Consider the following 26,689-nt stretch of genomic DNA (forward strand, 5'->3'; position numbering starts at 1 on the left):
GGTCTCTCACTTCTTCTACCCCTCTCAATATCCTCCCGTTTATTGTGTATTCGCTCGCTTTATTTGCCCTCCCAAGTGCATTACCTCACACTTCTCCGCATTGAATTCCATTTGCCACTTTTCCGCCCACTCAACCAAACCATTGATATCATTTTGGAGTCTACGGTTATCCTCTTCACTGTGAACTGCACGACCAATTGTTGTGTCATCAGCAAATTTCCCAATCATGCCTCCCACATTTAAGTCCAAATCATTAATATATCCTATAAACAGCAAGGGACCCAACATTGAGCCCTGTGGAACATCACTGGAAACAGCTTTCCATTCACAAAAACATTCGTCGCCTACTACCCTTTGCTTCCTGTCACTGAGCCAATTTTGGATCCAAGCTGCCACATTCCCCTGTGTCCCATAGGCTTTCATTTTACTGACCAGTCTACCTTGTCAAATGCCTTACTAAAATCCGTGTAGACCACATCCACTGCACTACCCTCATCAATCCTGCTTGTTACTTCCTCAAAGAATTCAATTAGAGTCATAGAGTTATACAGCACAGAAACAGGCCCTCGGCCCACCGAGTCTGCACCGGCCATCAAACCAATCTGTTCTAATCCCATTTTCCAGCACTTGGCCTGTAGCCTTGTATGCTGTGGCGTTTCCAGTGCTCATCTAGGTACGACTTAAATGTTGTGAGGGTTCCTGCCTGTACCACCCCTTCAGGCGGTGTGTTCCAGATTCCAATCACCCTCTGGGTGAAAACTATTTTTCCTCAAATCCCCTCTAAACCTCCTGCCCCTTACCCTAAATCTATGCCCCCTGGTTATTGACACTTCCGCTCAGGGACAAAGTTTCTTCCTATCTCCCCTATCAATGCCCCTCTTATTTTGTGTACCTCAATCAGGTCCCCCCTCAGCCTTCTCTGTTCTAAGAAAAACAACCCTGGCCTTTTCAGTCTCTCTTCATAGCTGAACTGCTCCAGCCCAGGCAACATCCTGGTGAATCTCCTCTGCACCCTCTCCAGTGCAATCACATCCTTCCTATAGTGTGGTGACCAGAACTGTACACAGTACTCCAGCTGTGGCCGAACTAGCATTTTGTACAGCTCCATCATAACCTCCCTGCTTCTATATTCTATGCCTCGGCTAAGAAAGGCAAGTATCCCATATGCTTTCCTAACCACCTTCTCTACCTGTGCTGCTGCCTTCAGTGGACATGGACACCAAGGTCCCTCTGACCCTCTGTGCTTCCAAGGGTCCTACCATCCATTGTATATTCCCTTGCCTTGTTAGTCCTCCCGAAATGCATCACCTCACACTTGTCAGGATTAAATTCCATTTGCCACTGCTCTGCCCATCTTACCAGCCCATCTATATCGTCCTGTGATCTAAAGCTTTCCTCCTCACGATTTACGACACCACCAATTTTCCTGTCATCTGCGAACTTACTGATCATACCTCCTATATTCACGTCTAAATCATTAATGTACACTACAAACAGCAAGGATCCCTTACTAATTAAGCTGACTATGCCTGATCAGTCTGTGCCTTTCTAAGTGGCAGTTTATCCTGTCCCTCAAACAATGGCATAATGTTCGTAGACCTACAAACCTCTGGCACCTCACCCGTATCCAGTGAGGATTTGAAGATGATCCTCAGCACATCCGCTATTTCCTCCCTGGCTTCCTTTAACAACCTGGGATGCAATCCATCCGGCCCTGGTGACTTATCCACTTTCAAGGATGTCAGACCCTCTAGTACTTCCTCTCTCATTATGCTAATTGTATTTAATATTTCACACTCCTCCTCTTTTACAACTATGTCTGCATCATCCTTCTCCTTTGTAAAGACAGGCAGAAAACTCTTTTAGAACCCTGCCCATGTCATCTGCATCACATGTAAGTTGCCTTGTACATAACTGCGAGGCCCTACCCTTTCCTTAGTTAGTTATCATTATTGAAATACTTTTGCTCTTGATTTTTGGCCTTGGGTAGATTTACTACATTAAAGGACTGCGTAAATGCAAGTTCTTGTTTCATTCTCATCAACTTTGATATGTATGGGTAAGCTGTTAGCTGCCCTGACAGACTGTTAGTACCTACTGATGTTTTCAGCTGTTTCAGTCACAAACGTGTAAAACAAACACTCCTTTTGCAGGGCTTGTCCGACCCGAACAATTACCATGAGTTTTGCCGATTACTGGCTCGACTGAAGAGTAACTATCAGCTGGGAGAGCTGGTTAAAGTGGAAAACTATCCCGAGGTCATCCGGCTGGTAGCTAATTTCACTGTGACCAGCCTTCAGGTACAATCCCAACTGTGTTGTTGCAGAAGTTTACTGAAGTTGACAGTATCCATGCGTGGGGTCCCTGCCTGCAGTTGGCCCGAATTTTGGGTAGGCTGGTGGCGTGTTGTTTCCAGAACCTTTGGGCTGGCAGTCCACAGTTGGCAGTGCCATTAGCTGGGCTGACTGTCGTTGGCAGTAACTTCAGATGGGCGAATAGTCTCGAGTTGGCATTATTTATGGGTTAGGTTTGTAGTATTGGCTTGGTGTCAGATTTTGCAGTTCCAGTCTGGATGGGCACCACACTAAAGATGCAGAATTGAGTTGGGGACAGGTTGAATTAAGGGCAATTGAAGGGGGTGCTGGAGAAAGCTTATGAAAATAACAATGAAATTTATAGTCTTAGAAGACTGAGTTGAGATGCTGCTATATTTGGGTAAACCTGTATTCCATTTTCAATGTTGTATTGCATGGCAGTCAGACTGACTCTTCATCATGGTTATCTTTCAGTTTTGAAAAGCACTGTTCAACATACCAGGCGTAGACAGCTTCATCCTTTTGCAACTGTAAAAGTTCATATCTTATCATGATTGTCTCTCTTGTTTTTGCTGCAGCACTGGGAGTTTGCCCCTAACAGTGTACACTACCTGCTGAGCTTGTGGCAACGCTTAGCTGCCTCAGTACCATACGTCAAAGCCACGGAACCGCACATGTTGGAGACATATACGCCTGAAGTCACGAAAGCTTACATCACCTCCAGACTAGAATCTATTCACATCATTCTGAGGTATGGTGACAGTTGTGTATTGGGTTAATTTGATCATGTGGAAATGCAAGTGAACCTGTTGTAATGATCAAAGAAACAGCAATGTTTATATTTGAGGTAGATTTAGAAATGATATGCCTAAAAAAAAAATCTGGTAGCAAGAAAATGGATTTCTTTAATCGACAGTTGATCTGGTGTTTTTGTCCTTAGGGATGGGTTAGAGGACCCTTTGGATGACACTGGTCTCGTTCAGCAACAGCTGGACCAGCTGTCCACCATCGGCCGCTGTGAGTATGAGAAGACATGCGCTCTCTTGGTGCAGCTCTTCGATCAGTCAGCACAGACCTACCAGGAGCTGTTGCAGAGCGCAAATGCGAGCGCCATCGACATTGCTGTGCAGGAAGGTAAGGATGGGACGGAGATAAGCAACAGAGCTGTTCGAGTAATATAATAAAATAAAAGCAAAATACTGCGGATGCTGGAAATCTGAAATAAAGACAAGAAATGCTGGAAATACTCAGCAGGTCTGGCAGCATCTGTGGAGAAAGAAGCAGAGTTAATGTTTCAGGTCAGTGACCCTGCTTCAGAACTGGCAAATATTTGAAATGTAAAAGGTTATTAGCAAGTAAAGCAGGGATGGGGCAAGAGATAACAAAGGAGAAGGTGTAGATAGGACAAGGTCACAGAATAGCTGACCAGAAGGTCTTGGAGCAAAGGCAAACAATATGTTAATGTTCGAGTGTCCTGTGATATTAATCTTTGGTCTGTCAGATTTGGGCTCAGAGGTTGCTGTTTCTGATGACTGACCGTCCTCCTTGATTTGAGTTGGTTGTTCTGCCTAATTTATCTTTGGTAAAGCATGCACAAACATGTTGCCATGAGTTTTTCTTGTGCTTTTTTGCCGACTTTTACTTCTGTGAAGTGTTAGGTCAGCAGTCTCTATTCAGTTTTGTTGTGTCACCTGTCACTTTGTGATTGCAGGCTCTAGCCCCTAGATAGGTCCATGAAGCGTGATTGCTAAGTACTTCCCAATTCCATCAACCTCTTGTATATTGACAAAACCTCTATTCAATACCTGATATTGCAAGGCATTTACTAGTAGTATTAAAAGGATTATTTTTTTATGAGGTCCGCAGTCAAGGAATGAGTAGTGTGTACATCGTCTACTTTGTGAGATAAATTACTCATGGACTAAATTGAGAAGCAGATCTGGGTGTTCTAGTGCATGAATCGCAAAAGGATAGTGTGCAGGTACAGCATGTAATTAGGAAAGCTCATAGAATATTATTATTTATCGTGAGGGGAACTTAATACAAAAGTCGGGAGGTTATGCTTCAGCTATACAGAGCATTGGTGAGACCACATCTGGAGTACTGTGTGCAGTACTGGAATCCTTATTTAAGGAAGGATGGAAATGCATTGGAGGCAGTACAGAGAAGGTTTACTAGACTGATACCTGGAATGGGCGGGCTGTCTTACTAGGAAAGTTTGGACAGGCTAGGCTTGAATCCGCTGTAATTTAGAAGAGTAAGAGATGACTTGATTGAAACATTTACGATCCTGAGGGGTCTTGACAGGGTAGATGTGGAAAGGATGTTTCCCCATGTGGGAGAATCTAGAGTTCGGGTTCATTGTTTAAAAATAAGGGGTCGCCCATTTAAGACGGAGATGAGGAGAAATTTTTTTCTCTCAGAGGGTCATGAGTCTTTGGAATTCTCTTACTCAAAAGGCAGTGGAAGCAGAGTCTAAATATTTCTAAGGCAGAGGTAGATAGATTCTTGATAAGCAAGGGGGTGGAAGGTTATCGGGGTTGGTGGAAATGTGGAGTATTCAGTTTAGCCATGAACTTACTGAATGGCGGAGCAGGCTCGAGGGGCTGAATGGCCTACTCCTGTTCCTAATTCGTATGTTGGTAAGACTAATTAATACAGTGCTTCTCCCCAGGTCGTTTGACATGGCTGGTGTACATCATTGGGGCAGTGATTGGGGGTCGAGTTTCCTTTGCGAGTACAGACGAGCAGGACTCAATGGATGGAGAGCTAGTTTGCCGGTGAGTCCGAAATTGCCCGTTTCATCTGCTCCTCGGCTGTCTGGTTGCATGGCTGTGGGGATTGCGCCCACAATCGAAAAGGGGCCATGAGATTTCCCTGGCAGATAAGATAAAGGAGAATCTATAAGTATATTAAAAGGGTAGCTAGGGAGAGAGCAGGTCCCCTTAAGGATCAGTATGGTAATCTATGTGTGGAGCCACGGGAAATGGGCGAGGTCTGAATGAATACTTCTCGTCTGTATTTACCGTGGAGAAGGTCATGGAAGCTAGTGAGTTCAAGGGAGGGAACAGCGATATCCTGGAGCATATCAGCATTACAAAGGAGGAGGTGTTGGAGGTATTGAAGCGCATTAAGGTGGATAAATCCCCAGGGCCTGACCAAGTGTATGTTAGGATGCTATGGGAAGCAAGGGAAGAGATTGCTGGGGCCCTGGCAGAGATTTTTGTGTCATCGTTAGCCACGGGTGAGGTACCGGAAGACTGGAGGATAGCTAATGTTGTGCCTTTATTTAAGAAGGGCAGCAGGGATAAACCAGGGAACTTCAGGCCGGTGAGCCTTACATCAGTGGTGGGAAAGTTATTGGAAAGGATTCTGAGAGACAGGATTTATATGCATTTGGAAAGGCAAGGTCGGATTAGGGATTGTCAGCATTATTTGTGTGTGGGGAATCATGTCTCACGAATTTGATTGAGTTTTATGAGGAGGTGACCAAGAGGATTGACGAGGGCAGGACATTGGACGTTGTCTACATGGACTTTAGCAAGGCCTTTGACAAGGTCCCGCATGGTCGGCTGGTCCGGAAGGTGCGAACACATGGGATCCAGGGTAAGCTAGCCAATTGGATACAAAATTGGCTTCATGATAGGAGGCAGAGGGTGATAGTGGAGGGTTGTTTTTCAGATTGGAGGCCGGTGACCGGTGCTGTGCCGCAGGGATCGGTGCTGGGCCCTCTGTTGTTTGTCATATATATTAATGACTTGGATGTGAATGTAGGGGGCATGATTAGTAAACTTGCAGATGACACTAAAATTGGTGGTATAGTGGACAGTGAAGAAGGTTGTCTAAGTTTACAACAGGATATGGATAAACTGGGAAAGTGGGCAAGGGATTGGCAAATGGAATTTAATGCAGACAAGTGCGGAGTGATGCATTTTGGGAAGTTAAACCAGGACTGGACATATACAGTGAATGGCAGGGCCCTGGGGAGTGTTGTTGAGCAGAGAGACCTTGGGGTGCAAGTACATAGTTCCCTGAAAGTGGTAACACAGGGTTGGTGAAGAATGCATGCTTGCCTTCATCGGCCGAGGCATTGAGTACAAGAATTGGGACGTCATGTTACAGTTGTACATAATGTTGGTTCGGCTGCATTTGGAGTACTGTGTGAAGTTCTGGTCGCCGCATGACAGGAAAGATGTGATTAAGCTAGAGAGGGTGCAGAAAAGATTCACAAGGATGTTGCCTGGTTTGGAGAGCTTGAGTTATAAAGAGAGATTGGATAGGCTGGGTCTGTTTTCCCTGGAGCGAAGGAGGCTGAGAGGGGACATGATAGAGGTATATAAAATTATGAGAGGCATAGATAGGGTAGATGGCCAGAGTCTGTTTCCCATGGTAGGGGTGACTAAAACTAGAGAGCATAGATTTAAGGTGAGAGGGAGAAGGTTTAAATGGGATCAAAGGGATAAATTTTTCACACAAAGAATAGTGGGTATCTGGAATGAGCTGCCTGAGGAGGTGGTGGAGGCAGGAACAGGAGCAACATTTAAGAGGCATCTGGACAGGTACTTGAATGAACAAGGCATAGAGGGATATGGAATTAATGCAGGCAGGTGGGATTAGTGTAGATAGGCATTATGGTCGGCATGGACGCGGTGGGCCAAAGGGCATGTTTGTATGCTGTCCGACTCGATGGCAATCATGCGGCATGGCAAGCCCCAACCATCTCAGGAGATTGGAGCAAAGCAGCTGAGGGATGACTATGTGATAACATAATTGAGTTTGAAAATTATTCAGCTCTTGGAAAGTGATCCTTATTAAAGAGGAGAATTTCCATTGGCACAGGAACGGGCAGGATAATGATCTATGTTTTATGACATTTGTAGCAGACTCCTAACCACTGCCTTCCATCATAGTTTATCCAGGGGACTGGTTAGATGTTCTGGTTGATTTGCTGCTTGAGTGCTCTTCAGTAACTGCTTCAATAAAGTTTCTGATTGAATTTCCAAGTTCCAATGTTATGGAGTGGAGGTCGTTGGTTATGTCGAACCCTGTTTATCACCACATATTGTGTCAACTGATGATACTTGTACTTGCACCAAAGCGCTTTGTATGAAGTGAGGGGCAAGTGTTTATCTAAGAGTTTGGAGATGACGGTTTCATTATCTTAACAGTGATCGACTGAATTCTTCAGACACTGCCCAGGGACAGTTTCCTGGTGGCACTGTGCACTGGGAAGATCTGACTGTACGCTCTTGGGTTTCTTTGCAGTGTTTTGCAGCTGATGAACCTGACTGATTCTCGACTGGCTCAGGCAGGCAATGAGAAGCTGGAACTGGCCATGCTCAGCTTCTTTGAGCAGTTTCGGAAGATTTACATCGGAGATCAGGTCCAAAAGTCCTCGAAGGTATAGAGGGGTGAAGTTAATTTTTCTCTTCCTGATCATCTGTTTTCTTGCATTGGTTTCCTTTTTGGAATTTCTTGGAAAAAAATTGTTTTAATTGCTTTTTGTGGTTTGCTGGAGAATAACACAGCACGTTAACTTATGCTGACTGTGCAGGCTTTGAACATAAAAGCTGGAATTAGTATTAACAGTATGACCAGAAAGAGAGAAAACTTGCATGTGCCTCAGTCACATCTCTCAAACGTGCCAAAAATGCTTCACGGCCAATACATCACTTCTCAAGTGCACTCACCACTGTTATGTCGGTGAACAGAATAGCCACTTTGAGCTCAGCAAGATCCCACAAGCAGCCAGTAAAGTGAGTTACCATTTATATTTTTTCAGTGATGTTGACTGTGGGAAGCATGTTGGCCAGGACAATGGGAGAGCTTCCTGCTCCTTAACAAGTAATCCTGCTCGATCTTTCGGGCCTCCGTTTCGCATTTCATCCAAATGGTGATACCATTTGACAATGCAGCACTATCTCAGTAACCCACTGTAAGATAATGCACTCAGTTGCATTTATTAGATAAGCCTTGTAACAGGCTATTATTACAGAAAGTAGGAAGAACAGTCCAACAGTAGTGTATGTAAGAAAATCACAGACACCTAAACAAGTAGTTTGGCAGACAGCGGAATCCTGTTGTCTTTTATAGTTATGACCAACAAGGATTTTTGCAGTACTTAACTGTGGGCAGTTTTCTGCTGTGAACTCTCACACACTAGGATTTGGATTGATGTTCCAGTTCACATACTTTTCCTGAATCTTGGTTTTGGATCCTCAACCCAATTGTACACCAGTGGCATATCTAACCAGAAGGAGTTTCGGTTGACTATGTAACAGCAACTGATGCTTTGACGGCAGCAAATTGACACATATGTAGGAACTGGGGTGAGTGGCGGGGGAAAGAGGGGTCTCACTGCTGAATCGGAGCTGTTTCCTCAGCCAATATCTACAGATGGGGAGGGGTCCCTGACTGGTGATTAGGAGCAAGAACTCTTTCCACTTTGATCCACCCACTTACTCTTGGGCACAAAGGTTGCTTTAGTACCCTCACTGCCAGTCTGGCTAAATATTGCCAAATACCAGTACATGCCAGGGACTGAGGTTGGGGCGCTGTTGGTGGTTGGGATTGAGTACCATACAAAGACGTTTACCCATCGGACTTAACAAGCAGCAGCAGCCCCACCGAGAACACACTGAACTGTTCGTGCATTTCATTGCTGTTTGTGGGATCATAGTGTGTCTTATTTGCCACCTTCACTGTCACTGCACTTTGAAAGTGGATGTGCAGCACTTTGGGACTTTTGGGAGTCTGATAATCAGCCATGTTAATGTAAACCTTTCCAGAATTTCCATGAACATAAACACTATTCAGTTTAGCATTTCTGCAGTGTTCAGATATGGTTGCAGGCAGAATCTCAATGGGGAGTTAAGCTGACAATTTTTTGTCATTTGTAAAAGGTACATTGTGCAGATGCTATCACTATCTATATTTCATTGTTCTGCGGTAGCTACTTGTCAGTAAATACACTATAGTATTCACAGGGTTAATAGTTCTGAGCAGCTTAGCTTTTTCTTTGAGTCAGGCTGAAGATGCCTGTCACGTGAGGCCACCCTTTGTATGATGCTTCATTTTAAATGTTAGCTTGGTTCAGTTGCTGGCACTCTTGTCTCTGAGTGAGAACATTATGGGTTCAGGGCTCAGTACAGAGACTCAAGCACATGAACCTAGGCTGAAACTTCAATGCAACACTTCTTTCAATGAGGTGTGATAGCAAGGTCCTGTCTGACTGTTAAAGTGAATGTAAAAGATCCCACAGCATGGTCAGAACAAGAGCAGGGAACTCTCCCAGTGTCTTGGCCAATATTTATCCCTCAAGCAGCATCACAAAAACTAATTAACTGATCACTCATCTCATTACTGTTTGTGGGACCTTATGGTGTGCAAATTGGCTGCCATGTTTGCCTGCACAAAATTTCATTGGCTGTGAAGTACTTCGAGATGTTCCAGTGGGGGGTTTATACCTTTGTCTTTAATGATTGTTTGCTTTTTTCCTGTGCAGTTGTATCGCAGGCTGTCTGAGGTCCTGGGGCTGAACGATGAGACAATGGTCCTGAGTGTTTTCATTGGAAAAATGTGAGTGTATGTACAGATGCTTATGACAGTTGGACAACTAGTTGATGCAGCAACATGTTCTGCTTGAGGGGATGGGGTTTAGAATAATGATTTCCCACACAGCTAGTGTGTTGGGTAGGTGCATGCCAATTAGCAGATAGACAATTTATAGACAGATAAATGAGTGTTCAACTCACCTGAGGTTCTCAGGGCATTTACTTGTGAATGTCATTGGCACTGAGATAGTCGGTATAAGTTAGAGGAGAGTGATCCCTGTTTGGGAGCGATCAGCCGGCACTGTGGTACTTGGGAAACTCTCATTTACTCTAAAACTGCACTTGGGTGAAAGTTGAATCCCCACTTGCACTGAGAGTTTTAACACGTTCAAAGATATTTACTAAAACGAAGAGGTGCAATGCTGCAAAATGGAATTAGACCCCAGAAAATCGACAGCATGTGAAAGATTAGATCATGTTCTGGGTGAAGATATTTTGTCAGACATTCCATTATGATGGAGGCCCTCACCCGAAACATCAAGCTGTATTTTCCCCTTTTTCAGCTGCTGATGAGTTTGCTGTATACTCACAGCATTTACTGTTGAGATTTAGTCACAGCGGGGAGAGAAGGAATCTTGGATGCTGAATGACAAGTGTACAGAGTACAGAACATCCATTTCTAGCTTTTTTTCTGGTTCAAAGGCACAGTTATACTGTAAACACTGAGAGAATTCACAAAGTCATCCTAAACTTTAGAGATGCTTGGTGGCTTCTACTCATGCCCTTCAACACTGTTACCTTCTGTGTAATTGACAACGAGTGGTAATTTCAATGCAGCTCCCGTAAATTTGCCGCTTCAATTTAATTTCGCTGGCTGGCAATTATTTAAAAATTTAAGCTATAAGCTGCATTCAGGAATTCGGCTTGTAATTCTGAAATTTTATACATTTTTCACTTCGGATCTTGGAGTTTTCAGACTTATCTGAGCTGCTTAGCTAAAGCAGTTTCAGGACAGTATTTCAAGAATTCAACCTCGGGCCAATGCTGTACATGCAGAATCTGCTTTTCGTCGTGGCCTGTCACAGACCCATCAGCTCGCTGGTGGAACTGCATTATCAGATTCTAAGTGGACAATTCAAACTTGCTGAATTCCCAGCATTCAAAGCTCAGGCAACTCACTTCTGTTGGCACTTGGATTTCTCATTCATTGTTTGACCTGTTTGAAGTTTTTGAAGGTTCAGAAAGTGGCTGAATTTAGCGCTGTGACCTTGTTGGAGGATAAATCCTACATCAAGACACTGGGATCTGTCAGCATCCCCAACATGACACTTAGGCAATTAATGGCATTATGAATTCAGACTTTATAGGGGTTAGTTTTGATCGAACTCACCTGGTGGAAATCGGTTGAAATTGGTTACAAAGCTGGTTTTAGGTTCCAGCCACTTTTATGCTTCATAGAAATCAGAGGAGAGTAATATCTGCCAGAGTGAAAATACAGCTTCCCAGCGACTTAGGTCAAAAGAACCCCCGATGTGCCACTCCCCAGTCTCCATTGTGCACACCTCAGTAGCTCATGAAAGCAAGCTCGGATACTTGTGTCAATAAGGTACCCTATCTCTTGGTCTGAGTGGGTAGATGCTATACCAGGTAGCCCAGTGTACACTGACAGCAGTCTTGGCACAGCTTCTCCCTCGTTTTACTTTCCAGCAGGTAGAGCTAAGAATGATATATTTGTGGTGTTTTTAAGTGACACATCATGTGCTGTATTAGTTTCAAATGGGGAAGTAATAATGCACAAAGACAATCCAGCATGTCTCACATGAAACCCAATTCCATCTCAGGAAATGACTGTATGATTTGTACCAGAAATTGATGCTGTGTTTGTGGGGAAATGCATTGAGGTGCCCTGCTTGGAAAGGGTTGAACGTGAGTGGGTCAGCCTCATTCTAAGTGGCACTGGATCTTCCACTACTGAATTTAGATTGAATACTCTGTATAAATATGAGGCAACAGCCTCCATTTGCCATATTTACTTGCATTTCGGCCACCTTCGCATTTTGGAGTAGACCAAATCTTATTGCTGCCCTGAGGAAATTCACTCGGTAATCTGTGTGTATGCTGCACTCCAAATTTAAGATGGACATTTTCCACTTTCAAAATATACTTGAGTAAATATCCTAATCCAACTGATGCCTCTATTTTCTCTCTGTTTTCAAACAATGCAGTGAATCTGAAATGTAGTTTTGATGAGTAAACTGGAGCTTTCCTGCTGAGCTTTAATCATAAGGATGGGTGTTTTCATTGTTGAATTATAACAATTGATTGTCTGATCACCACCAGAATTACCAACCTGAAGTTCTGGGGAAGATGTGAGCCGATCACCTCAAAGACACTGCAGCTCCTGAATGATCTCTCCATTGGATATCCTTTGTTCAAAATAAAGCCACTGGATCGTGCAAAATGTGACAGATGATTAGGTGAAACCCAAGGTCAAGGGTAACTGTGCTCACTTGAGGCAAACAAAGGGATGAATCAGTAAGTAGGGCTGTTGGTGACGCCACACTTTGGTCCAAAAGTCTGTACATTGTGGGAGGAACAGAAGAACAATGGACGCGTTCTGCCTTCCTGGGAAAGCGTAGGTTTAGAGGAAAAGACAATGTGGTGAGTCTTGATTTCAGTATGATGAGGATGCAGGAGGAGGAAGGTAGAGTGGGATGGGATATATGCAGTTTAAGAGAACCGTTCAGATCAGTAGCAATAGAAAGCAACAAGAATAAAAAGCGTCGGAGAGTATGGTTGGAGCGTAGAAGTGAGGCGAGGAGTCAGTGTTTAACAGAAGTTCCAGGAACATAATAACTAAATGCAAACTGCTAGTAAAATAGATAGGAGTACTGTTATGAAAGTTTTGATTATCAGTCATATCGTTGAACAGCAGCAATGTCGATCACGGAGAAAGTCACAGCTGTTGCTTCTGACCAATCTTGAATATACCCAGAAGCATTGCATCAGCTCTGACTTCAGTTAAAAACCAGTTGATAACTCTTTCTTAAAAGTACAAAAGCAGGGACGTTATGCTAAATCTTTATAAAGCTCTTGTGAGGACTCTTGAGGAGGTGCAGAGGAGATTTACCAGAATGGTTCCGGCGATGGGGGATTTTAGTTCTAACAGTAGGTTGGAAAAGCTGGGGTTGTTCTCCTTAGAAAAAAGGAGATTGAGGGGAGAGCGAATAGAAGTGTACAAGATTATGACAGGCTTAGAAAGTTAGACAAGGAAAAAGTGTTCCCATTAACTGATGTTACAAAGGCTCGGGAATACAGATTGAAGGCTTTGGGCGAGAGATGCAGGGGGAATATGAGGAAGCACTTTTTTAAGCAGCAGATAGTAATGACCTGGAACTCGCTGCTTACAAGGGTAGTGGAAGCGGAGACAGTCAACCACTTCAAAGGGAAATTGGTTGGCCACTTGAAGGAAATAAACTTGCAGAGCTATGAGGATTGAGTGGGGGAGTGGGACTGACTGGATTGCTCCGTGGAGAGACGGTATGGACTCGATGGGGTGAAAGGCCTCCTTCTGTGCCGTAGATGACTGTGACTTTTTGGAAGACCAAGCTGGCTAATTTTTTCCATATGCGAGTTACCTATATTTTAAAATTGTTTTTTTGAAGCCGTAACGAAGAAACTGAATAAGAGACCAATGGAAAAGCAGAAAATACGTGTAAGAGTAAACATTAGGGATCAATAGTTAGATATATTTTGGAAGGCTTAAGTGAAGTTCAAGGAAGTGGTTTTATCAGCTATTTATCGTTACCCTGTGTTGGACTGGGATGAAAGATGAGCAAACAACAGGAATTGAGCATAGATATTTGAATGATGCCATTGGCAATTTATTATCCTTGACACTCACTCTACATACAGCAGCGTGAGGAAGCTGGTAAAACTCACTGCTGTGCAGTTCATGCTGAATAATCATACAGTAAGTACCTCTCACTTTGTTCTCACCCCTTCTGTCTGCACTTTACTTCTTTGGAGAAGTATCGAAGTGCTGCGCGGAATCTGTTTCCAGTGGTTACGTACTTAGGCAGGTGGTGGTTATATCACCTTTACAAACTTTGCTCCATCAGAAATAAGCATTGTTTCAGGCTAACTATGGTCAAATTCCACAAACGAATCAGAAAACTTGGAAACATCTGATTTTCTTTTTGGAATTAAGATTTTCAATTGTTTAAAATATACTCTGACAATGTTCTTTTTGCCGTGCATTGTGTACATTTATTGATGATCAGAGAACGAGCGAGTAATCTTATGTTGCACCTTGAATTAACAGAGCGAGCACTTTTCATTCCTGGGCATCAATAACCAATCAAACCTGAGTGACATGCGTTGCCGCACCACTTTCTACACAGCACTTGGACGATTGCTTATGGTTGATCTAGGTATGCAAGTACTGCCAAAGATCAGAAGAATGATTTACCCGTGTTTGTCAATCTGTCTCTACGTATATAATCACAAGCAGTGATGGAGCATGGCTGGACATGGCTGGGTAGTTAATATTATAGTTGACTGAACATAAAGGATCCGTATTCTCCAAACCTCCTTGTACCACAAAATGGTGGTGATATTCTGTAACCAGTGCATATAACACTGTCTGACATCTACTATAGCTGCTCGCTGTTCTGCAGTTCCATACGTGGAAAAGACGGCCAAGCACTTCACAAGGTAAATTCTATGCTCTCAGCAGTCACCTGGGATTGTTGGTCAGAGAGTTAGGGCTACAATGCCCTGTTTCTGATCCACGCAGCCTCTGAATGTGGTTTCTCAGCAGGGTTTGTAGAATTTCCCCTTTTCTTTCGGAGGGGCTGCGGACACAGTCAAAAGAGAAGGATTTCAAGGAGGTTTTTGAAAGAGACAAAGGTGACAATGCAGGGGGCTGCAGTGTTTGAATAAATAGCTGCTAATAGAGTCATAGAGTTATATAGCACAGAAACAGGCCCTTCGGCCCATCGTGTCTGTGCCGACCATATAATGTTGGAGGAGGGGGAGCTGTGGACAGGAGGAGGGTTTGAACATGATCTGTAAGTTGCAGAGCAAACTGTTAAGTTCTGATGGGAAGATGCAAATAGATAGAATTTTAAGTGAGGAAGAAAATTGCTGGGGGCCAGGGGACATTACAGAATATTGCAGCATTACTTTGTACAGTTTGGTTGCTTGACCAGGATGGTCAGCTGGAGTGCAGTGGGGAGAATGTGACAGACCCTGGTTTTGAGAGGGATAATTCAACCACCGTTCCCCACCGACCCCTGTGAAAAGTGTGTACATTGAACGTACTCTGGGAAAGTACAGAATCTGGCTCGGCTCAAATACACCTCCAGTCAGCTGAAGACCAATTCATAAACTTGGTTGAGGCACACACACAAACAGTGACCACTTGGGAGAGATACCATTCAGCAAATGGCAAGGAATGGATGGCATCAGGAGAGGATGTGAGAAAGTTTGTATTTTTAAAAAGAGATTTGTGAGTAACCTACCAGCCCATTTTGTTCTATCCCACAGGTGAGGACGAAGACCAGTTTGAGCAGTTCATGCTCCCCTTAACTGCCGCATTCGAAACTGTAGCACAAATGTTTAATTCAAGCACATTCAATGAACAAGACGCGAAGGTACAGGTGAATTCCATCCTATTACTCTTTTAATTCCCTCAACCTCATCTTCTTTTCGTCTTTTCTCTTGATTTTTTTTTTGATTGTTTGGTTTAGTTTTGTTTAGAGATACAGCACTGAAACAGGCCCTTCGGCCCACCGAGTCTGTGCCGACCATCAACCACACATTTATACTAATCCTACACTAATCCCATATTCCTACCAAACATCCCCACCTGTCCCTATATTTCCCTACCACCTGCCTATACTAGGGGCAATTTATAATGGCCAATTTACCTATCAACCTGCAAGTCTTTTGGCTTGTGGGAGGAAACCGGAGCACCCGGAGAAAACCCACGCAGACACAGGGAGAACTTGCAAACTCCACACAGGCAGTACCCGGAATCGAACCCGGGTCCCTGGAGCTGTGAGGCTGCGGTGCTAACCACTGAGCCACTGTGCCGCCCAGTTACTGTGAGTTTTTCCAAGTGCACAGCTGCAACCTCCTTACTGATTGATTCTAACACCTTCCCCACAACAGATGTGAAGCTCACTGGCCTATAGTTACCTGTTTTCTGCCTCCTCTCCCCTCCCCCCCGCCCCCTCCACTTCTTGAATAGAGGAGTTATATTAACTACTTTCCAGTCTGATGGAACCTTTCCAGAATCTAGCGAATTTTGAAAAGTTATAACCAACGCATCTGCTACCTCATTCGCCACCTCTTTTAAGTCCCTAGGATGAAGTCCATCAGGACCTGGGGATTTGTCAGCCCACAGCTCCATCAGTTTGCTCAGTATCGCTTCCCTGGTGATTTCCTCTCTTCCTTCCGCCTCCTGATTTACAGCAATTACCAAAATGTTTTTTGTATCCTCGATAGTGAAGACAGAAGCAAAGTATTTGTTCATTTCCTTCGCCATTTCCTTATTATCTACTGTTAGCTCCCCATTCTCACTCTCTAGAGGACCAACACTCAATTGACTTACTCTTTTTTAAATACCTGTGGAAACTCTTGTGTTCCGTTGTTGCATTTCTAGCTAGCTTCCTCTCATACTCTAATTTCTTTCTCCTGATTAACCTTTTGGACATTCTCTGCTGTTCTTTATATTCTGAACAATCGTCTGAACTGCCACTCATCTTTGCGCAATTATATACTTTTTCCTTAAGTTTGATGCTTTCCTTAACTCCTTTAGTTAACCACGGATGGTGGGTCCTCTCCTTAGAATTTTTCTTCATAGTAGCAATATACTTATTCTGAGTATTCTGAAATATCCCCTTAAATGTCTTGCCACTGCTTCTCTATTGATCTAATTCCAAGCCTAGGAACCCAGTTCATTTCAGTTAGCTCAGCTTTCATGCCCACATAGTTGCCCTTATTTAAGTTTAAAATACTCGTCTTGGACTCACTCTGAGCAGATAGAGTCATAGAGAGATACAGCACTGAAACAGGCCCTTTGGCCCACCGAGTCTGTGCCGACCAACAACCACCCATTTTATACTAATCCTACATTAATCCCATATTCCCTACCATTTCCCCACCATTCTCCTACAACCTACCTACACTAGGGGCAATTTACAATGGCCAATTTACCTATCAACCTGCAAGTCTTTGGCTGTGGGAGGAAACCGGAGCGCCCGGCAGAAACCCACGCGGTCACAGGGAGAACTTACAAACTCCGCACAGGCAGTACCCAGAACTGAACCCGGGTCACTGGAGCTGTGAGGCTGCGGTGCTAACCACTGCGCCACTAACCACTGCGCCACTGTGCTTTGAGACATTTCTGCTCCATGTAATAAAGCTCTATAAATGTATTCTTGCTTGAGGTGTCACAAGTGTGGAAATGTTAAGCTCGTGCAGGGCTGTGTTCTTGGCTGCTTTGGATTTGAATCGAATTCGTTGGTGCTGGCACTCTTTGCATGAACTGGAAAATGTTAACACTTAGCAGCTACATTCGAGGGAAGAGTACTTTCCCGAAGACAGCACTGTACCTCGGTATATAACAACCCCTCTGTTTGTATAATTCTACTCATTCATATTTGTTTGCTCACAGCGAACGCTTGTTGGCCTGGTGAGAGATCTGAGGGGAATCGCCTTTGCCTTCAACGCGAAGACCAGCTTTATGATGCTCTTTGACTGGATGTATCCTTTCTGGCATTTGGCAGGAAAGAAAAGCCGAGAAATCTGCAATTCAGCATCAGCAGCTGAAGTGTAAACAGAGCATCTGAATTTCAGATCTTAGTTTGAGTGCAGTTCTTAGAGTTTTGTGCAGTTTTGAAGCCATGCCTGGAGTCAGGCTCTTTCTCTGAGTATAATGACTGTCTCAGAGAGGCCACGCCAGATCACCTGAGCTTTGCTCTGTGTGACTCCAGGATGACATGAAGCTAAGAATATGCATGATCCACTGTAATGATTTCACTTGTTCCTTTTAGTCTATGGACTGTGCAGAGAGGAGATTAGAATTAGAATTAGAATATTACAGCGCAGTACAGGCCCTTCGGCCCTCGATGTTGCGCCGATCATCTGACCTACACTATTCCATTTACATCCATATGTCTATCCAATGACCACTTAAATGCCCTTAAAGTTGGCGAGTCTACTACTGTTGCAGGCAGGGCGTTCCACGCCCCGACTACTCTCTGCGTAAAGAAACTACCTCTGACATCTGTCCTATATCTTTCACCCCTCAACTTAAAGCTATGTCCCCTCGTGTTTGCCATCCTCATCCGAGGAAAAAGACTCTCACTATCCACCCTATCTAACCCTCTGATTATCTTGTATGTCTCTATTAAGTCACCTCTCCTCCTCCTTCTCTCTAACGAAAACAACCCCAAGTCCCTCAGCCTTTCCTCGTAAGACCTTCCTTCCATACCAGGCAACATCCTAGTAAATCTCCTCTGCACCCTTTCCAAAGCTTCGACATCCTTCCTATAATGCGGTGACCAGAACTGCACGCAATACTCCAGGTGCGGCCTCACCAGAGTTTTGTACAGCTGCATCATGACCCCGTGGCTCTGAAACTCGATCCCCCTACTAATAAAGGCTAACACACCATATGCCTTCTTCACAGCCCTATTAACCTGGGTAGCAACTTTCAGGGATTTATGTACCTGGACACCAAGATCTCTCTGCTCATCTACACTACCAAGAATCTTCCCATTAGCCCAGTACTCTGCATTCCTGTTACTCCTTCCAAAGTGAATCACCTCACACTTCTCCGCATTAAACTCCATTTGCCATCTCTCAGCCCAGCTCTGCAGCCTATCTATGTCCCTCTGTACCCTACAACACCCTTCGACACTATCCACAACTCCACCGACCTTCGTGTCATCCGCAAATTTACTAACCCACCCTTCTACACCCTCATCCAGGTCGTTTATAAAAATGACAAACAGCAGTGGCCCCAAAACAGAACCTTGCGGTACACCACGAGTAACTAAACTCCAGGATGAACATTTGCCATCAACCACCACCCTCTGTCTTCTTGCAGCTAGCCAATTTCTGATCCAAAGCTCTAAATCACCTTCAACCCCATACTTCCGTATTTTCTGCAATAGCCTACCGTGGGGAACCTTATCAAACGCCTTACTGAAATACATATCCACCACATCCACTGCTTTACCCTCATCCACCTGTTTGGTCACCTTCTCGAAAAACTCAATAAGGTTTGTGAGGCACGACCTACCTTTCACAAAACCGTGCTGACTATCATAACGCCCAGCAAAGATACATTCCAGTGAGAAAATAAGACAAGGGGAATGACGCACCATCCGTGGCTAACTAAGGAAGTTAAAGATAGTATCAAATTGAAAGAAAAAGTGCATAATTCAGTAGTGGCAGGGCAGAAGATTGGACAGAATATAAAAAAACAGAAAAGAGTGGCTAAAAGAATAATGAGAGAGCAATTGGAGTACAAGAGAAAGCTAGCTAGAAATATAAGAGTTTCTAGAGGTATTTAAAAAGGAAAAGAGTAAATAAAGTGAGTCTGGGGAGTTTGTAATGGAAAATAAGGAAATGGCGGAGGAATTGAACAGATTTTTTGCATGTGTCTTCACTGTAGAGGATACAGATAACATCCCAGAAATAATTGTGAATCAAGAGTTGAAAGGGAGGGAGGAACTTTAAACAATTATCATCACCAGAGAAAGGGTACTGAGAAAATTATAACACAAAGCTGACAAGTCCCTAGGTCCTGATGGACTTCATCCTTGAGTCTTAAAATAAGTGGCTGCTGAGATAATGGATGCATTGGTTTTAATATTCCAAAAGTCTCGCGATTCTGCAAAGGTCCCATCAGATTGGAAGATAGAAAATGTAACTCTCCTATTCAAGAAAGGAGGAAGACAGAAAGCAGGAAACTACAGGCCAGTTAGCTTAACATCTGTCATTGGGAAAATGCTGGATTATATTATTAGGAGGGAATAGTAGGTCATTTAGAAAATCTCTATTGAATCAGGCAGAGTCAACATGGTTTTGTGAAAGGGAAATCGTGCTTGACTAATTTATCAGAGTTCATTGAGGAAGTAACAAGCAACATGGATAAAGGAGAACCTCTGAATGTGGTTTCCTTGGATTTCCAGAAGACATTTGACAGGGTGCCACATCAAAGGTTACTAAACAAAATAAGAGCCCATGGTATAGTGGGTAACATATTAGCATGGATAGACGATTGGTTAGCTAACAGGAAACAGAGACTAGGCATCAGTGGGTCGTTTTCAGGTTGGGAAGCTGTAACTAGCAGATTGTCACAGGGATCAGTTTTGGGGCCTCAACTATTTACAATCTATATCAATGACTTGGATGAAGGGACAGAATGTATGGTTGATGAATTTGCTGGTGACACAAAGGTAGATAGAGTAAATTGTGTCGAGGACATGAGTCTGCAAAGGGATATAAATAGGTTAAATGAGTGGGCAAAGATTTGACAGATGGAGTATAATGTGAGAAAGGGTTAACTTGTCCACTTTGGCTGAAGAATAAAAAAGCAACATTTTATCAAAATGGAGAGAGATTTCAGAGCTCTGAGATTCAGAAGGATCTGTGTGTCCCAGTGCACGAAGCACAAAACTTTCATATGCAGGTACAGCACGTGACTAAGAAGGCAAATGTAATGTCATTTATTGTAAGAGGAATGAAATATAAAAGTGCAGATGTTTTACTACAATTGTTACAGGGCATTGGTAAGACCACATCTAGAGTATTGTGTACAGTTTTGGTGTCCTTATTTAAGAAAGGATGCAATTGCAATTGAAGCAGTTCAGAGAAGATTCACTCGACTGATGAGAGGGTTATCTTATGGGAAAGGTTGGCCAGGTTGTGTCTGTATTCATTTGAGTTTAGAAGGATGAGAGTTGATCTTGTTGAAACATAAGATCTTGAGTGGCTTGACAGGATGGATGTTGAAAGGATGTTTCCCCTTGTGGGAGAGACAAAAACTAGGCACAGTTTAATAATAAGGGTTCTCCCACTGAGGACACAGATCAGGAGAAATTTTTTCTCTGGGAGGGTTGTGAGTCTGTGGAACTCTCTTCCCCGGAAACAGGGTCATTGAACATTTTGAAGGCAGAGGTGTACAGATTCTTGACAAACAAGGGAGTCAAAGAGTATCGGGGTGAGGCAAGAAAGTGGAGTTGAGTCCACAAACAGATCAGCCGTTATAGAATGGTTTGAGGGCACAAATAGCCTACTCCTGCTCCCGTACCAATGTTCGTATATCCAGATTTCATGTTGGAAATGAGCACAATGTGAGACAGTTATAAAGAAATACATAGTTTATTAATAGGATGGATTAAAGAGGACTTCTGTCGTCTCTTTGGGCTGCCTGCGATCTGCACAGACAAGAATTACGATTGACTGAACAAACACAGAAGCAGAGAAAATCGGTTCATTCATTGCTAAAGGCACCTTGATCATTTCAGTGCCTTCACACTGGTTTAGTGTCAATACAAAATAACCCAGACTTTCCACGCACACTAATTCTTGTCCAGTATGAACCTTGCGTCAAAGCCCAAAATGATTCCAAAGTGAAGCAGAGTGAGACTGTATCCTCTCAGAAATCTCACTCCAGTGTCAAGTTGGGCACCGATTATGGGTTCACATTGCATTTACACAATAACTTGCAAAGCTGCTACTGTGAATGCCTTCTGAAGTCCTCTGCGAGTGAAAGGCGTCCATTAATCAATACTGATATCTTGAGAATCTGTTTTATCTGTGATCTATTTAAACAAAGGGATAGCCCAGTCCTTTCCAACCAGTAGTAAAAACAGACAATGCTGGAAATACTTAATAAGTTAGGCAGCATCTGTGGAGAGAGAAACGTAGTTAACGTTTTGGGTTGATGCCATTTCATCAGAGCTCGGGAAAGTTAGAAATATAATAGGTTTTAAGCAGGTAAAATGGGAGAGGGCAGAAAAAGAAGAAAAGGGAAAGTCTGTGATAGGTGGAAGACAAGGAGAGATTAAATGACAGAGTTGATGGGGCAAGGCCAAAGGGTGTGGTAGTGGGACATGTAAGATGCATCCAGAGGAGGTGTGAATGCAGAATGATGAACAGCTGCCGTCTGAAAGCAAAATCAAGGGCAAAATGAGACTAAAACTGAAACGTAAAAAGAAAGGCAACGGAATGGGGCCAGAGATTATAGTCTGAACTCAGTGTTGAGTCCGGAAGGCTGTAAAGTGGCTAATAGAATGAGGTGCAGTTCCTGGAGCTTATTTTGAGCTTCTTTGGAACACTGCAGGAGGCCAAGGACAGAGAGGTCAGCGTGAGAGCAAAGTGGAGAATTAAAATTACAGGTGACTGGAAACTTGGGGTCATGGTTGCGGATTGAATGGAGGTGTTCCGCAAACTGGGCTCCCAATCTGCGTTTAGTTTCCCCAATGTAGAGCAGACCACATTGTGAGCAGAAAATACGCACAAAAGAAGGACACGTAAATCACTGTTTCACCTGGAAGGAATATTTTGGGCCTACGATGGTGAGGAGAAAGGAGGGAAAAGGGCAGGTGTTCAAACTCCTGCACTTGCATAGGAAGGGGAGGCAGTGTTGGGGGTGATTGAGGAGTGGACCAGGGTGTCGTGGAGGGAACAGTCCCTTCGGAATGCTGAAAGGGGAAGGGAAGATGTGTTTGGTGGTTTCAACACACTGCAGGGGGCAGAAACGGCAGCGGGTGATCTGTTGAATACGGAGGCCGGTGAGGTGGAAGGAGAGGACAAGGGGAATCCTATCGTGGATCTGGGAGGGAGGGGAAGGGGTGAGAGCAGAATTGTGGGAAATGGGGCGGACATGGTCGAGGGCCCTGTCAGCAACGGTGGTGGGGGTAATCCTCAGCTGAGGAAAAAGATAGACATATCAGATGTGCTGATATGGAAGGTTGTCTCATCAGAACAGATGCAATGGAGACGTAGCTCACGGTGCATCAGGGATTTCAACTGATTCAACCACAAATCTGAATGAGCCCTCCCACTTTTTATTTGTTGGGGATGGAAGGAGTTCTTTCAAAGGTTTCGGCAAATCTGACACACAAGCCTGAAAATTACTGCAGGAGATTAGCAGCGAAATGTAGCATTCCTCAGTCTGCTGTTGTAATGTGGATATTAACCTGTTCATTGTAAATATATTTGTGGTCCACTAAAATAGCAGTCATTGAATGTTAGGTGAAAACATTCAGCATTTACCCACCGTTATTGGCAATAGTAATTTATAAGCTGTTGAACTATTAAACTGAGTAAAATTTTTCGTGACCCATCTGCTCAGATATATATATATATTTGGCACAGAGCACACTACAGCTTTCGTTTGCAGCACTCATTGCAGTTATATAGAATGAAACCTTGGTAATTTGGGAGGAAAGGCACTGATACTCAGTTCGTCTTGTTTTAGAATTTAGATTGGTCATACTCTCATCTCTGAGTCAGGAAATTGTGTTTTTGAGTTCCACTCCAGAGACTCAAGCCCCAAATCCAGGCTGACACTCAAGTCAACGCTGATGGAGCACTGCACTATCAAAGATGCTTACTGAGAGAGAGCTGCACTATCAAAGATGCTTACTGAGAGAGAGCTGCACTATCAAAGATGCCTGCTGAGGGAGTGCAGCGCTGGAGTGTCAGCCTTGATTTTTGTGCTCAAGGCCTGAAGTGGGACTTGACTCCAGAACCTTGTGATTTAGAGGCAAGAGTGCTTACACTGAGCCACAGCTGACACTTGTGTTTGCCTAGTTGACATAATTTCCTTAGCTTTCTGTGCTCACAGCTATCCCACCTACATGCCAATACTGCAGCGTGTTGTGGAACTTTGGTATCATGACCCAGCATGTACCACACCCATCCTCAAGCTGATGGCTGAGCTGGTGCACAACAGGTAAAGTAATGCTCCTGAACTGACTCCACCTGACCTTCACCGAGATTTGTCAGTATCAGCAACTTATTTTCTATGGGAATTAATGGGCGCAGAGTTTGAAATGCGAAACGTAGAAAATAGGAGCAGCAGTAGGCCATTCGACCCTTCGAGCCTGCTCTGCCATTCATTATGATCATGGCTGATCATCCATCTCAATAGCCTGTTCCGGCTTTCTCCCCATACCTTTTGATCCCTTTCGCCCCAAGAGCTATATCTAACTCCTTCTTGAAAACATACAATGATTTGGCCTCAACTGCTTTCTGTGGTAGCGAATTCCACAGGTTCACCACTCTCTGGGTGAAGAAATTTCTCCTCATCGCAATCCTGAAAGGTTTACCTCGGAACCTCAGACTGTGACCCCTGGTTCTCGACTCCCCCACCATCGGGAACATCTACCCTGTCAAGTCCTGTTAGAATTTTATAGGTTTCTATGAGATCCCGCCTCACTCTTCTGAACTCCAGCGAATTTCATCCTAACCGACTCAGTCTCTTCTCATATGTCAGTCCCGCCATCCCAGGAATCAGTCTGGTAAACATTCGCTGCACTCCCTCTATAGCAAGAGCATCCTTCCTCAGATAAGGAGACCAAAACTGCACACAATATTCCGGGTATGGCCTCACCAAGACCCTGTATAATTGCAGCAAGACATCCCTGCTCCTGTTTCGAATCCTCTCGCTATGAAGTCCAACATACCATTTGCCTTTTTTACCGCCTGCTGGACCTGCATGCTTACCTTCAGCGACTGGTGTACGAGAACACCCAGGTCTCACTGAATATTCCCCTCTCTCAGTTTATAACCGTTCAGATAATAATCTGCCTTCCTGTTTTTGCTACCAAAGTGGATAACCTCACATTTATCCACATTATACTGTATCTGCCATGCATTAGCCCAGTCACTCAACTTGTCCAAATCACCCTGAAGCCTCTCTGCACCCACCTCACAACTCACCCTCCCACCCAGTTTTGTGTCATCTGCAAATTTGGAGATATTACATTTAGTTCCCTCATCTAAATCATTCATATATATTGTGAATAGCTGGGGTCCTAGCACCGATCCCTGCGGTACCCCACTAGTCACTGCTTGCCATTCGGAAAAAGACCCATTTTTCCCTACTCTGTGTTTCCTGTCAGCCAACCAATTTTCTGTCCATCACAATACACTACCCCCAATCCCATGCGCTTTAATTTTACACGCTAATCTCTTATGTGGGACTTTGTAGAAAACCTTCTGAAAGTACAAATAAACCGCATCCACTGGGTCCCCCTCATCAACTCTACTAGTTACATCATCGAAGAATTCTCGTAGATTTGTCAAGCATGATTTTCCGTTCGTAAATCCATGCTGACTCTGTCCGATTCTACCACTGTTCTCTAAGTGCTCTGCTATAAAATCTTTGATAATGGATTCTAGAATTTTCCCCACTACCGACGTCAGGCTGACTAGTCTATAATTCCCTTTCTCTCTACCTCCCTTTTTAAATAGTGGGGTTACATTAGCTACCCTCCAATCTGCATGAACTGTTCCAGAGTCTATAGAATCTTGGAAGATGACCACCAATGCATCTACTATTTCTAGGGCCACTTCCTTAAGTACTCTGGGATGCATACCATCAGGCCCTAGGGATTTATCGGCCTTCAATCCCATCAATTTTCCTAACGCCATTTCTCTACTAATACTGATTTCCTTCAATTCCTCTCTCTCACTAAACCAACATTTCTGGTATGATATTTGTGTCCTCCTTTGTGAAGACAGAACCAAAGTATGAATTTAGTTGGTCCGCTATTTCTTTATTCCCCATAATACATTCCCCTGTTTCTGACTGTCAGGGATATACATTTGTCATCACCAATCTTTTTCTCTACATTACAGTCAGTTTTTATGTCCCCCGCAAGTTTGCTCCCATACTCTATTTTCCCCTTCTTAATCAATCCCTTGGGCCTCCTTTGCTGAATTCTTAACTGCTCCCAATCCTCAGGTCTGTTTTTCCTGGCGAATTTGTATGTCTCCTCTTTGGATCTAATGCTATCTCTAATTTCCCTTGTGAGCCATGGTTTGGCTACCTTCCTTGTTTTACTTTTGCGTCAGACAGGGATAAACAATTGTTGCAGTTCATCCATGCACTCTTTGAATGTTTGCCATTGCCTACCCACCGTCATCCCTTTAAGTAACGTTTCCCAATCCGTCATGGCCAACTCGCGCCTCATACCTTCGTAGTTTCCTTTACTAAGATTCAGGACCCTTGTCTCAGAATCAACAATGTCACTCTCCATCTTGATGAAGAATTCTATCATATTATGATTGCTCATTCCCAAGGGGTCTTGCACCACTAGATTGTCAATTATTCCTCTCTCATTACACAATACCCAGTCTAGGATGGCCTGGTCTGTGCCGACCATCAACCACCCATTTATACAAATCCCACACTAATTCCATATTCCTACCACATCCCCACCTGTCCCTATATTTCCCTACCTATACTAGGGGCAATTTATAATGACCAATTAACCTATCACCCTGCAAGTCTTTTGGCATGTGGGAGGAAACCGGAGCACCCGGAGGAAACCCACGCAGACACAGGGAGAACTTGCAAACTCCACACAGGCAGTACCCAGAATTGAACCCGGGTCGCTGGAGCTGTGAGGCTGCGGTGCTAACCGCTGTGCCTCTAGTTGGTTCCATCCCTGTCTCTGTGGCACACACACAAGCTTCGATATCTCTGGTGTAACTGTACCCTGGGGATTTTACGCTGTCTTGTTGAAGTTAATGGTATTGTTTGGGATGGGGCCTCCGAGCTCT

The 26,689-nt window shown here is 43.9% G+C and overlaps 1 protein-coding gene across 1 annotated transcript in view; it reads left to right on the forward strand.

Moving 5' to 3' along the window:
• xpo7 (exportin 7) overlaps positions 1 to 26,689 on the forward strand; it is a 126,311-nt gene that overhangs the window by 86,099 nt on the left and 13,523 nt on the right. The window contains exons 10-21 of the mRNA XM_068023140.1: positions 2,154 to 2,300; positions 2,894 to 3,066; positions 3,256 to 3,449; positions 4,990 to 5,095; positions 7,581 to 7,716; positions 9,820 to 9,893; positions 12,209 to 12,289; positions 13,778 to 13,841; positions 14,193 to 14,301; positions 15,419 to 15,525; positions 17,553 to 17,641; positions 23,745 to 23,852. Of these exons, the coding sequence (XP_067879241.1) occupies positions 2,154 to 2,300; positions 2,894 to 3,066; positions 3,256 to 3,449; positions 4,990 to 5,095; positions 7,581 to 7,716; positions 9,820 to 9,893; positions 12,209 to 12,289; positions 13,778 to 13,841; positions 14,193 to 14,301; positions 15,419 to 15,525; positions 17,553 to 17,641; positions 23,745 to 23,852 (1,388 nt within the window). The remainder of the gene's footprint in view (positions 1 to 2,153; positions 2,301 to 2,893; positions 3,067 to 3,255; positions 3,450 to 4,989; positions 5,096 to 7,580; positions 7,717 to 9,819; positions 9,894 to 12,208; positions 12,290 to 13,777; positions 13,842 to 14,192; positions 14,302 to 15,418; positions 15,526 to 17,552; positions 17,642 to 23,744; positions 23,853 to 26,689) is intronic.

This window comes from Heterodontus francisci, chromosome 47, assembly GCF_036365525.1.
Source record: "Heterodontus francisci isolate sHetFra1 chromosome 47, sHetFra1.hap1, whole genome shotgun sequence".
Lineage (NCBI taxonomy): Eukaryota > Metazoa > Chordata > Chondrichthyes > Heterodontiformes > Heterodontidae > Heterodontus > Heterodontus francisci.